Here is a 17,236-nt window from a genome sequence, read left to right as displayed (position 1 = left end):
TAGTCTAGTGTCACTTGTTTTCCCTGCCAGAGCTTTATTTTTACTCAAATCTGTAGCCTACTGTTTGATATCTTAGGGTAGTTGCAATAAAGCTTGATACATCACAGCCAATGTAGTTAAACTATTGTATTGTAGTTAAAGTATTGTACATGTGTGTATATCAGTCCTTTGATGCACAGGGCCTCAACACTCGTGGGTCATTTTAGACGTTAGATCTGGTTTTATAGCAAATGTGTCTCCCTTGAAAGTGGATATCTCATTGCAAATCAGGAGGTAATTTACAAATACATTATACTATGGTCTGGGTATATACTTGATTCCAATTGGCTGCAGGGTGTCCATTAAAACGCGTTAGGACACCTACTAAGTAGGAGTTAACCGTCCTCTGCGTTCTGGCCTCACCGTCATACATTTATCCCTGACAATGGACACCTTGTTGGGCATTATTCCTTACTTAATCAGTGTCCGACTGACCAAATTCAACCAGATTTGTTTTCACCCAAAACGGAAGTTTCCGTAGAGCAAATCAAAACTTCAAAAAGGGAAAAAAGTCCTATTAAATAAAGCAAAGATTGGAGAACTATTAACAATTGAAGTAGCAATTACATGTTTATATTGGCAGGAATAATGAAAGTCACGCACACATGACCTGACTCTTAAGCAAGGAGTTGGTAAGAAAGCATGTGTACAAAAACAAATTGATATGAAAGTTGTGATTCTCAGACAGAAAAACAACCTCATTTGAACCAATTCAGTTTCATGATGTCTGATAAAGAACAAAAGTCCCATTCATTTCTGACAAGAGAGGACTGAATACGTCCATACAAAAAGTAACAATTGGGTCAACTCAAAGCAAAGGGTCAATCAAACAAGCCTGAACGCAGTGGTCAGTTGTGGACATCTCATGTAATAAATGCTTGTGTGTTTACATCAGGATACAAACATTAATGATACACATTGTCTTTGAGCCTTACAGGACTTGGATGTATACATTTCAGAAGATGTAAGACTCATTTAATCAAAGTCATATCTATATATGGTTGTAGGTTTTATTCCAATTAAAGCACCTAGTACGACTCATATCAATCCATACTACTACTGACTTAGCTTCAATAGTATAATTCGGTTTAACACTGTTTCCTTACTGGGTGTTTAATGGTACACAGGTGTTGCATAGGATTGAGGTCAGAACTTCTGTGCAAGCCTGTTCCCAAACAAACTGGGGAAAAGCATTTCTTTATGGCTTTGTGTAAAGAGTCATTGTCATATTGAACTGGGAAAAGGCCTTCCCCAAACTGTTGACTAGATGTTGATATTGATAAATAGACATATTGTTGTGTGCTGTAGGATTAAATAAAAAATCATCTGAAAGTCAATTGTTGTGTGCTGTAGGATTAAATAAAAAATCATCTGAAAGTCAATTTACTTCCCACTTCAGCCCGTGAAAGTAGTTGTATAATATTTGTGTCACTGAAGGAGCTTTATCAGATCTCTGGGGGCAAGATCTCAGTTTCTGCTTGAATACTACACATGTATGATGGAATTTAAAAGACATGGGCTTTCAGGATCCAGTGTTTTTGCTCTGCATCCTCTGCTGTATCAATTTTGCAATCAAGTGCCCCTTTAAGATTTCCCTTAATTGAAAGTAGGGAGCCTCACCCACCCTAAAAACTGTCCCAGAAAAAGCATACACAAAAGTATGTGGACAAGGATGTCCATGTACATTTGACCTATACCATCAGCTTTATACACCTGGGCCTGGTCCCACCAAACAGGATTACACAGATTTATTAAGTCTTTGTTGCAGATTTGAGGGGCTTCTGGGTTTGAATAATGACATGTTGCTAGATAATTAAAAATAAAGAGAACTGCTTTATGAGACCGGGCCCAGGGCATCCAGATTCCAGAAAGTTGTCTGATGCTACATTTTGAACAGTATATTGTAGCTAGCTGAAACAGCGCAGCTAGCATAAGACAGGGCGTACACAAAAACAAAATGCTGCCTCCTAACAAATGTCCCGTCCCATTAATTGGTATGAAGTTGGTAGTCCGAGTACCCTGTGCCTTGCCTGTTTTTGCCTCTCTGCGCTGTTGTTTGCAGATGTTCATTAGCATTAGGATATCACCCTCTGTGAGCAAGCTCCGCCTCCTGTGTTTTGATTGGGCACACTGTTACTGGAGTTGTCAGCTCGGCTCCGGGAAGGTTTTCTCTCCTCTCTCAGACAGTCCAGTCTTCAGCTACAGACCGACCGGCTGGCTGCGTATAGCGGCAGGATTTTCTTGCCTTTGTTAGCTAAGTTAGCTTGGAAAGCACCAAGAAAAGATAGAGCCGCATCCATGCAGTAGCACCCTGTTTTTGGAAAATGATCATCTGTACGAATAAAATGGAGTACCCCCTAAGAACCCAGTGCCAGCGAGTCCACAAACAGGTAGGTTAAAGCTGACAATAGACAAAGCTGTTGAAACTAGCTAGCTAGTTAGTTTTAAGACAATTAAAGCCAGCCGCTAACTTGGTAGCCCGAGTAACGTTCATTCATTTCATTTTATATCAAAAAAAAAAAAAAACTCGTCTCTTAACACCTTTCATTCAGATTTGCTGGCTTGTTTAGCTTTAAATGATCTGTTTTACTAACCAACAGCGACAATATAAAGATTACCCTTTACAGTTTTAAGTAAAATCTAAACTTTTTAACTTTGTGTCAACCAGTAACAATTAGCTGTAACGTTAACGTTATGTCGGCTATAAGTTAGCTAGCGAGTGAAAATAGCAGTACCAAACTTATGATCTAGCTAGCTAACGTTAACTCAGCTACCGGTTTATCGAGCAATCATGCTAGAGTTAAATCATAAGCTGAAAAAGGCAATAAAATTAGATTAAACTGTCACCTTTTATCACCATCAAGATACATGTAGCTAGCTAGTAGTTTCCATCTCCAGCCGTTAGACTGTCACGTTAAAGGTCGCAACATTTCGTTAACGGTTTAAAAGCTAACGTTACCGTTAGTAAATGTACATTTAATACAAACTAAATTAGCCGTTTGCAGTCACATCGGTTTGTGTGATTTTTAAGCCTTCAAAACAATGTAACGAAGACTCTTTCTTTGTTGGTTCACCAGCGATGATTTAAGTACTTTCTTTTTGTGTGGTTATATTTAACATTCACACCGGTTTAGTGAAATACTAGCTAACGTTTAAATGCACAAACGTTTGGGAGCGTTGCAGTATGAGGAGAAATCTGTAGGTGACGATGACCTCATCTGAGGATTTGGGAGAAAAGTGTCTGTCAGTTATAGGTGGCTGTGAAGTAATGCAGTGCCATGTATTACCCATAAATAAAATATAAGGAAGACTCGAAAGGACACAGCAGTGTAAATGCTTTTAATCAATGAGGACCAATGAGGATTGTTCAGTCTTTCTTGCTCCAGGTCACTCTAAATGTTGGCGACTTTTATTGTCCTGTTTTTTGCTGGCTGAACTGGACTGCCAATCAAAGTTGTTTTTCTCCTGTGTCGCTGTTTTTCCATTTTGCAACAGAAGGGGGGCGCTGTCTCAAGTGCAGTCCAAAAAGACATGTTTGCTGCAGATTAGAGTCCAGAAATGGAGCAAAACAGGGAGGAATGTGAGCAGCAAGGGATTCAAAACCCTCTTCTCTGGGTTCCAGTCCAATTTGGGTTACTTTCACTACCCCATCTCACTGTTTTGCTCTTCACATTCATTGTCATTTTGCTGGCAATTTTCTGTACATGCCATTTGACTATGTAATTTCAGTATTTCTATTGAGACCTGATTTTACAACAACTTAAAGAACTTGCACTTACAGTTACAATAAACAATTATTTGGCAGGCATTTAAGCACCACTACATTTGAGCACCTGCTTGATATGATAACCTACATGCCCCTGGTTTGTTTGTGAATGAGACTAGTAATTAATTACCCTGTTATCTTTAGTAGCTGCATTTCCCCCTTGCTCTACCTGCCTGCCGTGTTTTCTGACAGGTCCAATCACTCATCGACTGCATGCAGGTTTGGCTTTCTTTCTTTTTTTCATCCTGCAGCACAGTGTTTTGTTTGTCTTGGTTGTGTTGTATGTGCTGTCCTACCCAGCAGCTCCTTTCCCTCCCCTCTTCTCCTCCCCTCTCCAAACATCTTTGGGCTGCAGCTGGTTTGTTTTGCGCTACTCTCTGAGTTCAGGTTGCAGAGCCAAATTCGGCCCGGCTGCTTGTGTTTGCGGTGATTTGGAGAGGGGGTTAATGCTGTCAGGACGCCGGCGCATGATAAGGATAGACCCCCTTCAGTCTCAATCGGAATGCAGATTGAATGTCCTTCTCCTGTATCTGCAGCAGCCCCCCTCCTGCAGCCCACCAGCACCACACACATACAGACGCTACATGCACGTCTCATCTCAAGCTGACAGATTTACCCTTGCAAGACTGCTGGCATAATTGTTCCACTTCTTTTGTGTGTCATCTTAGCCCTCCATATTTCTCCCCGTACAGTGCTGCTGTGTTTTTTTTTTTTTTTTGTCAGCCTGCCATCAAAGCCTGTCTTTGTCTCCATTTACCTTTCCTCCCCTCAGTGACGTCACCCCTGTTTTTCATTTCATTCCTTACTCTTGCTGCTTTCAGATCAATAAACAAATGACCTCTCTTGTGTTGGGAAGGAAAGTTGTTTGGATTTTTTTATTTTATGTCAATGATCTGCACCTCTGGATTTTTGCTCACAACAGGCCGTCTGTGAGTTTTTCTAGTTCTATCTTTTGCAGCCAGGCCACAAGTTTGATTATCTTGTCATTTGAATGTAGTGCTCTAATATCAACATTGCTGTCTACATTTTTGTCACCCCCTAGCTTGTTTCTTTTGTTAGGAAAAAATGGCTTTGTTTCAAAATCAGTAGCAGCTTGGTGTACTGTAAGCAGAATTCATAGTTTTTTGTGCTCAAAGCCTCTATGTGCTTGTGCTCTATCAGGCTGTTTGCATCAACCAAGATATGCTTTGTAATACCCTACAGTCACCCAAATAATGTGTCTTTTTGCTTTATATATCCACCCACACGCACTTGTTTACAGCTTTCTTTTATTTTTCATGCGGGTGTTTTTTGCACATGGTTGGACTGTAAGGAGTCTATTGCCGTATCGAAATTTCAGTTGTGTACAGCAGTTGTGGCGTATTTTTAGGCACTAAAGATGAAGCGGTATAGATAGGTGTCTGGACAAGAGCTTTGACAAATGTGCCTAAACATTCTTTCTCTAGTGTGTATTGATTAGAAAATGTTTTTTAATGATGTGGGATGGATCACTTGTGGGGAGTCACTGAAATATATGAATTGCTTTTTTTCAGTCTGCTTTTGTTCAGTCTGGCAAACAGGGAAAATATGTCTTTTGAAGATAGATTTTACCTTTTTGTTTTAGTAGTTTCAAAATCTGGGAATTTACACTAAACATCGTCATAAACTTACTGTATATTGTATTGTAGGTTTAGCTGAGTTTTAATTCTGCTTTCATGTTAAGGTGTCAGCAGCAGACTCAGTTAAAACTGTAGGATGTGTTATTTCCTGCTGTGCCACTGCTCACAACAACTGTAGTTCCTGTTTCGGGGTGACTTTTTCTGTGGCATTTGTCCAGACATGTTTATGAAATTTCACAAAACGGCAATTTCTTCTTTTGATTGCGTGATCTTAGTGAGGACAAATCCCATCTCCTAGGTCTGTACAAGAGTAAGTGCTGTTACTTATTTTACTGTTCTTGTCACAGCTGCAGATTTGACAGTGGCTAGATGACTAAATGAATGAGAGAACCAGTCAGTTAAATGGTCACTGGCGTGTAGAGATTTGTGTCCTCCTGCTTGTCTTGGCATTTCTACTGGTTGTACATGTATTCTGGTGAGATTGCAGTGTTTATCTGGCTGTGCAGACCAATGAAGCCCTGTGTAGGCAGTGGAGTCACACACAGTGTCTTGTGTTGGTGCAGGGTTCTCAGTGTCATACCCAAGTCTGTCATTTCAGCTGAATTTATCCTCATCCAGAAATTGCGTTTTCCTTTTACTTTCTGAACAACAAAGTAGAAGTCTAACGCCTATATTGTGCCCAGATTCATTGCGTCACCTGGTTACTCATGATGTCACACTTTTGATAAGGTTTCGTCATAGCCTCGTGGGATCTTGGTAGTCTGATTTATCATAAGCGGCCACCATATTTCCAGTCTGAAATGTTTTCCATACAGTGTTTGTTTGGGACATCTTGAAAACTGAAGTACGTTTTTGTTTTGGATTCTTATTGTCTGCTGTGGCAGTTAAAGCATGTTAATACTAAAGCCATACATTGGCTAGCTGATTCTATTGGCACATAATGTCAGTCTGCCATCACATACGTAAGTGCATAAGTAATATTTTCTGAAAACCATTTTTATCACCATTCTTCTGTCAGTGTTAAATTTTAAACTGTGAAATATTGATACCGGTTTCCAAAATACAATAACAGCCAGGCTGTAATAAATACACCACAGTGGCCATCATTTCTTACACCTCTGATTCAGGGAATCTGTGTTGTGGTGTTTGTATTACAAACTGAACAGTTAAAGTTGCAGTCGTAGCTTATTCTATAGTGACAGACTGGAAAGAACAAGCTAAGTGATCTCCGTACATGAGTCCTTGACATATCAAACTCAAAGCATGTTTTCTGCATGGCGTTGACCTCTGAAATGCCCTTTCCTTTCAGTAACCAAGCCAGTTAGTGCTTGATGGAGCAGTAATGTAGATTCTGCAGCTCCGCATACTAATCGGAAGCTCTTGTGTTTGCAGAGAGATACTTGTGTGAATGTGCTCTGGTCAAGAGGTCTTTGATTGGCAGGCACCTGTGTTCTCTACGGACCCTCCGGCCTATTTCCCATGTCCGTTGACTGACGAGGGTTGGTCACGGTCTGTGTCTGAGCAGGTTTCGTTTAGTGCCAGCTCCCCTGGTTTTTTCCCCTCTATCCTCCTGTTTCTGTTTGATCTTTTTATCTATAGATTTATATAAACCATGAGAAATAAAAAAATAAACATCATAATGAGATAGTTTAGTATGTTCTCAGTGTATATAGGTCAAGAGGTAGAGCCTCCTGCAAGATCACAAGAAAACCCTCGTCCGCTACAGGGAGAAGTGAAATAGCACATGGAGCTGCCAGCCAGATTAACATGGTGTTGAATGCCAAAGAGCTGTAACATGAAGTAACGGGGCCCGCCCCGCTAGTAGACCTTTGCTCCGGCTATCCGTGACATAAATTGAGGTGTCTATGAAAGAAATAATCCTAGACAGCAGTTTGTACTGTTAAAAGAAGAAGTCCTTGCCAACATTCGTACAGTTCAAACTGCAGTGAAGCATTTGGCTTTGATCAGCACTGTGCGCTCGGGTTTCACATGCTGGGGAACGGAGTCCTCGCCCGAGGCCAAGCTCCCAAACATCTTTTCCTAGAGGCCGTTGTATGATGGCGAGAGAGGTAATAAATGGCTGTGCCTATGAGGGCAGGCAAGCTTCCTCCTCCATATGGGTCTGTTTCTCTTGGCCTCAGGCTCTTCAGTCCAGTCGCACCTATGTTTGTGTGTTTGGTCTCATCCACTTATTTGCTGCTGCGGAGCTTCCCTTTTCAAGGCCTCTTAAGCACAACTTTCACATTAGTTTCTTCATCCGTGGTTTCTCCCAGCATGTAAATCTCCCTTTTTTAAAGGCCAACTTTGGGTGGTATTTTCCTGGTTTCAGCGTTGTATTAGGCGGTTTATTGTTTTTGTTCACTGCATCCGCTTTTAATTCACAGAAATGGATACCTGTAAATTCACGGTGCCTCATCTACATTTAATAATGTGATGGAACTGTATGAGGCATCAGACCCTGCTGCAGGCAACATGCATGTGCCTGTCGAGCCCCCCAGCTGAGCATCCTGTTTGCTTGTTTTTATTTGCAGAAAGAATAATGTGAGGAATGTATTCACTTGACACTAGCGCCAGTATCGCAGCATCAGGGCTGCTGTTCTTCCGAGACTCCCTCCCTTCAGCTGATTTAAGTTGTGGAACATGACTCCAATCCAAACCACAGTCTGAGCCTGTCATCACATGGTGTGGACGCTGAATTCCGACCTTATCTTGAGCCACCCTGCTTTGGCTACAAAATGAGTTCTAATAATTTACCCAGGGGACAGTAAGTCCTGCCTTAGTGTTTTTTATTTCCTCTTATTCAAGGAGCATCCATATGTATGTAGTATTTTAAAGGACACCTCTCAAACAGAGTACATGTCTATAATCATTATACAAGAACTACAAAATCAATGAAGACCTGTATCACTGTCACTATGGGCAATGTCGGTGGCTGCAACTAGTCTGTTATGTCAGAAAAATCCCACACCCTTTTGTGGTGATGTCGTTAAACTGATTATGACCAAACAGTCCATAACCCAAAGATATTGAATGTACAGTGATAAAATAAATAAATCAAATGTATGTCAGTACATTTTCTGTCGCTGGACAAATCAAATTATTGACTTTTCAGCTCAGCGTTTCAGCTCCAGTGACTTCTGCCTCCGCCTTCTACAGATGAACACAATAATAAAACAACCTCAGCTTGTACTGCAGCAACAAGTGGCACAATGTTTTCATTTGTCCCATCAGAAACCAACCTTCGCCCTCCTCTCTGTCTGGTTTCTGTAGGTGATGGTGAACGGAGAGAAGGAGCGAGTGTCGCTGCTGTTCATGAAGGCTCTGGTCAGCAGGGGGAGCGTGGATGCCGTGTCCCAGCAGATGGCCTCTCATCCTCAGTACTTGGAGAGCTTCCTGCGCACACAGCACTACATCCTGCACATGGACGGCCCCCTGCCGCTGCCGTACCGCCATTACATCGCCATCATGGTCAGTGACCAAGCTGTTCTCGTTTATACTCTAGATACCTAAACCCCTAAACAATGAAATCAAACAGAGCCATAACATTATACAGTTCAAAAATAGATTCAAGAAAACAATTCTTGACCATTACAGAAGGGTGACCTGAATATATTAATGGGAATGTACCGTATATAGTTGTGTGGTGTTGTATTATTTTAAGTTATTGTATGTCTTACAATTTTTCATATGCCTTAATACGCATTATGCTTCTGGCTGCTCCTTCTTGAACTCATCCTTTTTTTTTGTACTGTGATGGAATCTGATTGATTTGTATATGGTTGTTTGTGTATCTTTGTGTTTTATTCCATTTTTGTTTGTCTTTTAAAGTATGTTGATTGAGTAAAATAAAAATAAAAAAACTAAACTAAGGATCTCACCGTCCTAAACAAACACAATTATTTGGGAAGCTGTTCTTTATCAGAGATCATACTAGTATTATTAAAAATTAAAGCATAACAAGCTCTAATGTTTGAGTGGGTCATTCTCCTGAATCTGTGTGCTAAACGCCTCTTCCTGTGGCTTTCAGGCTGCGGCACGACATCACTGCAACTATCTGGTGTACCTGCACTCAGCCCAGTTTCTGAGGGTGGGCGGGGACCCTCTGTGGTTGCAGGGTTTGGAGGCAGCGCCCCCTCGCCTTCGTCTCCTTGACCACATCAACAAAGTTCTGGCCCACCAACCCTGGCTCACTGCCTGCTCACACATCCAGGTACAGCAAAGCAAAACTCAAACAAAACAAAATGTACATAAACTGTAACAAGACAGCATTAAATGATAACCCATTACCCCTTACAGAAATACAGAATTATTTATAGCTTTAGAGCACTCACTGCAGATCAACGGGTATAAAGAAATTGAAATGCAGTCTGACCCTGAGCTCTTGTCTCTGTTCCCTCCAGACGCTGCTGAAGTCGGGCGAGCAGTGCTGGTCGCTGGCTGAACTGGTGCAGGCTGTCGTGATCCTGGCCCACTGCCACTCCCTCTGCAGCTTTGTGTTTGGATGTGACACAGACTCAGACTTTGTCCCTTTGTCCAAATCTCCTAACGGTACCCCGCCATCCTTTTGCCCCTTTGATGCTGCAAATGGCAACACCAACGTGCCTCAGTTGCTTGCCACTCCGTCCGAACACATAACACGAAGACGGGTAACCAATCAGACTTGTATTTTCTTAAAGTCGCAGAGAATGTCTGTTTTTACAAAAAAAATATTCCTCTTGTCTTTTAAACATTTTGTAATGCTAAGAAACCTTCAAAGTGCATTTGCTGTGTTTTAAATGAATTACTAATTATTAATGAATATAATCTTTTATTGGAAAGTTACAAAATCTATACATTAGGCCTGCAACTAACGATTCATTTCACTATTGGTTAATTTTTGTTCTTTACAATAAATCTATTATTCTTTTAGTCTATAAAAAGAAAATCTTTAAATTGTCCAACCAAGTCTAAAAACCCAAAGATTTTAGCATTTTGGATAATTTTCACTTGAGAAGTTATGTAGAGACGGTATACATGATATCTTACGATTTCTTAAGAATAAAATCAACCATAATTCATAACAGACAGATGGTTCAGTTAGTCAAAGCATCGGTTTCTACACATTCAACGCTAACTTACATATCATCACTTACAATTAAAAGAGCTCTTTGTGTAAATATGAGATGAAAGTGGAAGATGTATTTTGTGATAATGCATGCATGCATGATCAGATTTTTTTCTGGTAGCCATAGGTTGTGTCTGTTCCTTGGAAGATACTGAAAGGTTAATTAAACTTCAACAGTAGATTTTCTGGTGTTTGTGTCCCCAGTCTCTGGACTCCAGTTGTGACATGGTGTGTCTAAAGGAGAGGATCCAGAAGTCCCAGGAGGAGCGTGAGAAGAGAGAAGAGCGTCTGCTGCAGACACAAACACTCCAGCAAACAGGTAACCTACATCTGCAGATGAACACAGAAACACACAATCAAGATAACACTGCTCAGATGTTCCCACTCACTTCTGATTTGTTATCTTGAGCGTTACATTTAGGTTGCATGGTGTGAAACTTGAGCAATCGGCACTCATCAGGCACACTTATCGACTCACTCTGTCTGTCTCCCCTCCGTCTCTTTTTTTAGATATGGAAGAAGAGGAGGAGATGATATTCTTCACAGACCCAACGCGTTTTATCACAGACCCTGACTTATGCTATCAGGAGTTTGCTCGTAGGGAGGAGGACCACTTTCAAGTATTTAGAGTTCAGGTGAGGACTTTATATTTGTCAATGTGTCAGTAGGCACTGGCCAGGTGGTGTTGTCAGTTAACTTTGTATGGGTGTTATGGCCCTTTAGGCTATGGCCACAGGAAATACTTGTTTGTTAAAGCTGTGTAACAGGACACCTCAAACATCCAGTGGTTTAACACAGTTTTAAATCAATGCTATTAATGTCTGTAACCAAACCAGTGCTATACAATATGGTACGCTATGATTTAAATTTAATAACCGTTTCATCTAAAAACACAAACACTTCTCAGGTTTGGTATTTGAATGGCCCAACGTTGAACTGTATCCCAGTCAGAAGCAGGTTGAGTGGCCTTCCAGGTTGTCAGTGACCAAGCAGCTATATCAATACTGGTTTGGACATTTTAACTCACAAACCCAAATGAGTTCCTCAAAAGAAAATGTATTTGTTGTTTAGGGCCATTATATTGATGTCATACTGTATAGTACTTCCCAAGAGCTTGGAAGATAAACTGGAGGGGTCAAAAAATGATTTGGAGGATATAAAAGCAGAAAATAAACATTTCTGCTACACAAAATGATGTAATTATTCTTTTTTTGGTAAACATTTGACCTCTTCCAGTCTCTAAAAAACATTCAAATGAAACAAATGTCTTTGTTTGAACTGGTCAAAAACCGTAGGACATACTGTATGGGAAGGGTTAGGAACCACTGCTGTACTTGTATTTGATAATCCAGAATTAATATAAAAAATTGCTGACTTTAAAATGTGGTGTATTTGCTCTGCAGGACTATTCATGGGAGGACCACGGCTTCTCCTTAGTCAACCGGTTGTATTCAGACATCGGGCACCTCTTGGACGACCGATTCAGAAGTGTGACTACCCTTCCCTCGATGCACAGCCCCGACCTGAAGAGGGCGATCTGGAATTACATCCATTGTGTGTTAGGAATACGGTAAAGGCTGACACAAAAACATAATTTTTGACTCCTACAAAAGCCCTACTTTCATTTGTGTTTAGTAGCTAAATAAAGGTTTCTTTGTGGTTACAGGTATGATGACTATGATTACGGAGAAGTGAATCAGTTGCTGGCGCAGGATTTAAAGCTGTACATCAAGGCTGTGGCCTGTTTCCCAGATGCCACTAAAACTCCAGTGTGTCCGCTGAGTTTGGCTCCACTTAAAACTTCAGAACGGGTAAGAAGGCCTTCACTGGTAACTTTCTGTCAGTCAGCGCTCTTTTAATGCTCTGTGTGAATCACTTTTCATTTTCTTTCCCTCAGATACACGTTAATTTACTAATCATGGAGGCCCGGCTTCAGGCTGAGCTGCTGTACGCTCTGAGAGCCATCACTCAGTACATGATCGCCTAAGTGCTCGGAGAGGCACAAAGCAAAAGCTCTCCGCCGGTACAGAGAGACCCAGAGATGCGAGGATAAAAACTGCAGATGGGGAAGTGGAATGAGAGCGGCATTTTTAAGGACACAGAGCGCCATCGCTTCGTAGCTGTGCCTCATGAATGTGCTTTTCTTTTTCTCAGATTTAATGTATTTAAACCATAGTGTTCCACACACCCCCTTCTCCTGCAAATTTCTCCTGTTGTGATGTCCTCTCACCAAACATCTCGACTCTGAAAAGCTATGTGCAATTATTATTAGAGTTGTTTTAATTTTGACATATTGTTTTGTGTTCCAGCTCAGTCTGAGAAACTGTTTGGTTGTAGCAGTGTGTTACAGTGGCCAATAATCTCCCTAGTTTGATCAGTCTCCTTTTGTATTAACTATGCTTTCCCCCAAAAAATATCTTTTTGTACAAGTTGAATGTTAATGGGAGACCAGGGCCTCTGTTATTTTTTTTGGACAATCCTTGTCAGTGTTGGAGAAGGACATTAAGTGGACTGTGACATTTCGTATTAATGCTGGTCAAGAACAAACACAACAGTGACACTGCTCGAAGTTATCGCATCACTATAGTTTCTTTTAATAAGCACTTTTTTAAACTTTATATATTTATAATACAAGGTAACTCATTAGTAGACACACAGTGTGTGGATCTGACGCCTTTTCCACTGTACGACGTGTAACAAAGATTTTCGTCAAACTTTCAGACTTTGGTTTTGTTTTCAACCTCAGATTTCTGAGTGAAATAACTTGATCCAAGACATTTCGGTTAATTATTGCTCTTCTTGTTACGTTCAGTTCAGTTCAGTGCTGACACACCGTTTTAAAAACACACAATTTACACTTGATTAGAAAATTTGTAACTAAACTTAGGAAGTCAGTGAGCTGTTTCCTACACTGAAAGATTAAGCTGAGCCATTTGCTAAATGTTTGTAGTGGGTTTTTCTTTTTGAAAAGTGATCAAATCAGAGACTGAATCTCAGACCAAGTCATTAAAAAACAGCAACGTGATGAATTGGATAGATGAAGATTGGCCAATAGATCTGCACTGGTCATGAGTAGAGTTTAAGTTCAGATTTTGGCTCAAAGCTTTGTGTTGAAGCTTTTTTGTGAGCTGTTATCAAAGCTGATTATCAAGTCAAAATCCACGGTACAATTTGCAAAGCAGAACAATGTGCAAACTAGTTGTTAAAACACTTGTATCTTTTTTGTCTTTTATTTTTATAGTTTTTTTGTAAACTATAGAGTACTTTTTTGTTTTTGTTTCTGGGTGTGACTGTAGGACCTGCTTATCGTGCTGCAGCCTGGGTAGATATAGAGGTGTGACGGACTGTTTAGAGTTAGTAACTGCAGGATGTAGAAAAGAAACTAGTGCATATCGAGCATATAAAGCAAAAGTGCTGTTAACACAGGTGCCTTTAGGCTAAAACTGGAGTGCTGCTGAAGTGGAGGGATGTGACTACTGGAAGCTGAATGTGGGCTTTGGTTGCAGCTGGGAAACACCCCCAACTGACAAGTTGTGGGTTTTCCTACATCAATGGGAATGTTTTTTTCTTGGTGTTGGTCAGCAGCATTTCTGATAAAAATGACGGCCGTGTTTTCTATCAGACACCTTCTAAGAGCCCCAGCAACTCAGCAAAGAGCCTTTGACACGGATGGATGTTAAAAATGTTCAACTTGAGCAGATAAAAAAAAAAAGGACAATTATCTAAAAAAAATGTGAAAAAAGAGAACAAGTGAAAAGGCAAAAAAAATGTTTTTTGAAAATGTGAAGAAATGTTTTCTATAAAGACGCTCTATGACAATAACTACTGTCTACTGTTTACTTTCTTCTACAGGAAACCTTAAACGACCATACCAGTGTGTGCATGCGTTTGTCCATTTAAATCACAGTAACCTTATATTACGAATATATTTTTCTTAAGCAATCCCTCAGTTTTTTACTTTGCACCTTCCAGGCAGCCGTTTTCAATCATTTGGCTACATAAAAATCCACCTGTGGATTTGATTGAATAATATAATCCACCACAGTGCAACTTGGTCAGCACACAAACATTGAATACTTCAAAAGTGCAGTTGACTTTTATGTTCATTTGACAAAAAGTCCATTTATTAGCATTTTCTAAAGCTTTCAACCACATAATTCTGTCCGCTGATAGACTGAGATACAGTTAAAAGCAAATTGAATAAGATTGTACATGTACCTTTTTATATTATTTCATTATTGTATCTTACTAGCCAGCAGTATATTGTGCAATACATTTTTATCTGCTACTATGCAGTTACAGTAGTTGTATAACTGGACAACAATGCCCCCCAGCGGCAGAACTGAACACAGTCTGATTAAAGAAACCTTAAAAGTCAGCAACTTTGCACCAAAGACTCAGAATAAGTGGGTTAAACAGTTTATTGAATTTATTTCTGCTGTTCAGAACTGTTTGTCATCTCTGGCTGACTTTACAATGTGTAAAGAAAGAAAAAGACTTGGGGGAGAGAAACTATCAACAATCAAAAATCATAAACATAATTGGCTTATGCACAACTTATTCCCTGTCAACCCCAACCTCCCCTTATGAAAGAAGAACCCTTTCCAAATACTAAAATACTGTATCAAATGGGGCAATTTTAAATTTCAAAACAAACATACTAACGGCTACTTAAAGAAAACTGAAGAACAAAATATGTAGATAATTATTACATAGAGGAGGAGATACAAGGGAAGTAATAACACCACACCTGCCTTTTTTTTTTTTTTTTTTTTTTTTTTTTTAAAGGAGGCAACGGTAAACTACAGACATCAAACCAACCACCACTCCTTTTACATGCTGCAGTCTGCATGTCCTTTCAACTGTTAATAACATTTCCAACACCTGGACATTAGTTCAGAAAAACTTGGGGAGTTGCATACACAACTTTCTAAAATAATTACATGTAATTTAAAATAAGAAAATCATGCAGTTTGAACAACCTGGTCTTCTGTTTTCAGATCTATTTAATGACCAGTTTTGAGGGGGTTATCGTGTGTATATATATATATATATATATATATATATATATATATATATATATATATATATAAAAACAAAGAGGGGATCATGTGCTAACTTCTACTATACCACCAAATCAAGATCCTTGTGCTGTATACAGAAAATTCAAAAGGCCCTGATATGCACCCACTGCATCATGGCGTACTGCAGGATACGTCACAAATGACATGTAGCACCATTCAAAAAAAAAAAAAAAAAAGCATTGTGGAACTAAAAAAGAGTGCTTTATCAAATCAGAGACATAACATATTCAGTGAAACAGTGAAATGATGATGAGAGTTTAAACTGCAGGGATAATATTTGTGGTTATGAACAATTAAATACAAACACAAAACTTAAGGGGGAAGATGACAAGATAAAGTCCACCTTGCTACAGAGTAAAGTCATGCTATAGTGTTTTAAATATTGGCAGTCAAAATAAAAAAAATACCCCGAAGGGATAGGCTAGTACTGACATACGTACATGGCTGGAGAGCTAGAATATATTTCTCTAAAAAAGGGAAGTCAAATTTGAGGTCAACTCTTTTTAAGACAGAAACTCCTCCAGGAAAACAAAACAAAGACGTGGTGTGTTTTCCAGTCTGTTGTAACAGGGAAAATGTGTAAAATAAATATTTATCCGATTACGTCTGTGCAGCATTGTTTTCCTGTTGTTTTTCTTCTGAGCGACCCTGAGAGGTAACTGTTGTATTAGTCTCGTTTTGAGATGAGAATTCAGCGGCATGTTGAAAAGTGGGACGATAAAGGTTTTTCTATTCATCGTACCACATTTCCACGCAGATTTTTTTTCTTTTTAACTTGGATTCACAATTTATGCAGAAAATAGTGAGGCAGATCGTTGGGAAGTTTAGTTAAAATGGTCAAGTGTTGATGCACTTTGCCTCACTCTACTGTTAAAGTCAGATTTCATGTTACAGGCATCTTTTGCAAAGCTTATGTACACCGAGATACTGTGTCAGGCCAAAGCGCTCCCTAAATGCAATGCAAATATTAGTGTTCCTTTGGTTATGTAAAAAAATCTACATGCATCTCATTCTTTACAAAAATAAAAGTATAGAAAATTACCATTAAAAATTATCTGAAAATACTTCCTCCAATGTAAAAAAAAAAACATCACTTGCCATTAGTAATATATTCGTATGTATTAATATCTCATTTATTACCGCCATCTAAATTGTATATTAAAACTATAATCAAATATTTTCTTTTTTTGCACTTCTCACACAGAGAATTCAACTGAATTGAACTGATTAATTAAAGTGTAAGAGAATATTCTGACATGAAGTACCCACGTCCCTCCCAAACAAAATATCAGGAAAATGTTAAGTTAATGTTAAAAAAAAAAAAAAAAACTCTTCAAGAAGTGATTTTTTAAATTTCTTTCAAGATTTCATTTAGTTCTCCTGATAAATCTGCATAGTGTGTCATGTACATGTGCAACATTTTTTTTTGTACAGGATTTAAATGATTTTAATGAAATGGTATAACCAATGCGTCTCCTAGTTTGGGGTCCCCGTGTTGCAGGAAACCTAAGTGCTTTGAAAATGCACAGGCTCGATGAAAACAAAAAGGAAGAAGATATATTCAGGTAGACCTTTTGACAGTGGAGGCATACTGATGTCTAAAACAATATAATACTTGGCCAACCCATCACTTGTTGGCAAATAA

General features: G+C 39.4%; 1 protein-coding gene across 1 annotated transcript; it reads left to right on the top strand.

Moving 5' to 3' along the window:
* The first annotated feature begins 2,068 nt into the window (after positions 1–2,068).
* Positions 2,069–14,329, top strand: sesn4 (sestrin 4). The gene is made up of 9 exons (XM_028589578.1): positions 2,069–2,429; positions 8,674–8,871; positions 9,431–9,613; positions 9,804–10,049; positions 10,712–10,826; positions 11,018–11,142; positions 11,911–12,077; positions 12,174–12,318; positions 12,405–14,329. The coding sequence occupies exons 1-9, from the start codon at positions 2,364–2,366 to the stop codon at positions 12,492–12,494; spliced, it is 1,335 nt and encodes a 444-aa protein (XP_028445379.1). The 5' UTR covers positions 2,069–2,363; the 3' UTR covers positions 12,495–14,329.
* The last annotated feature ends 2,907 nt before the right edge of the window (positions 14,330–17,236 follow it).

This window comes from Perca flavescens, chromosome 10 (assembly GCF_004354835.1).
Source record: "Perca flavescens isolate YP-PL-M2 chromosome 10, PFLA_1.0, whole genome shotgun sequence".
Lineage (NCBI taxonomy): Eukaryota > Metazoa > Chordata > Actinopteri > Perciformes > Percidae > Perca > Perca flavescens.
Note: the sequence above shows the minus strand (reverse complement) of the source record. Positions and strands in the feature narration are given on the sequence as shown.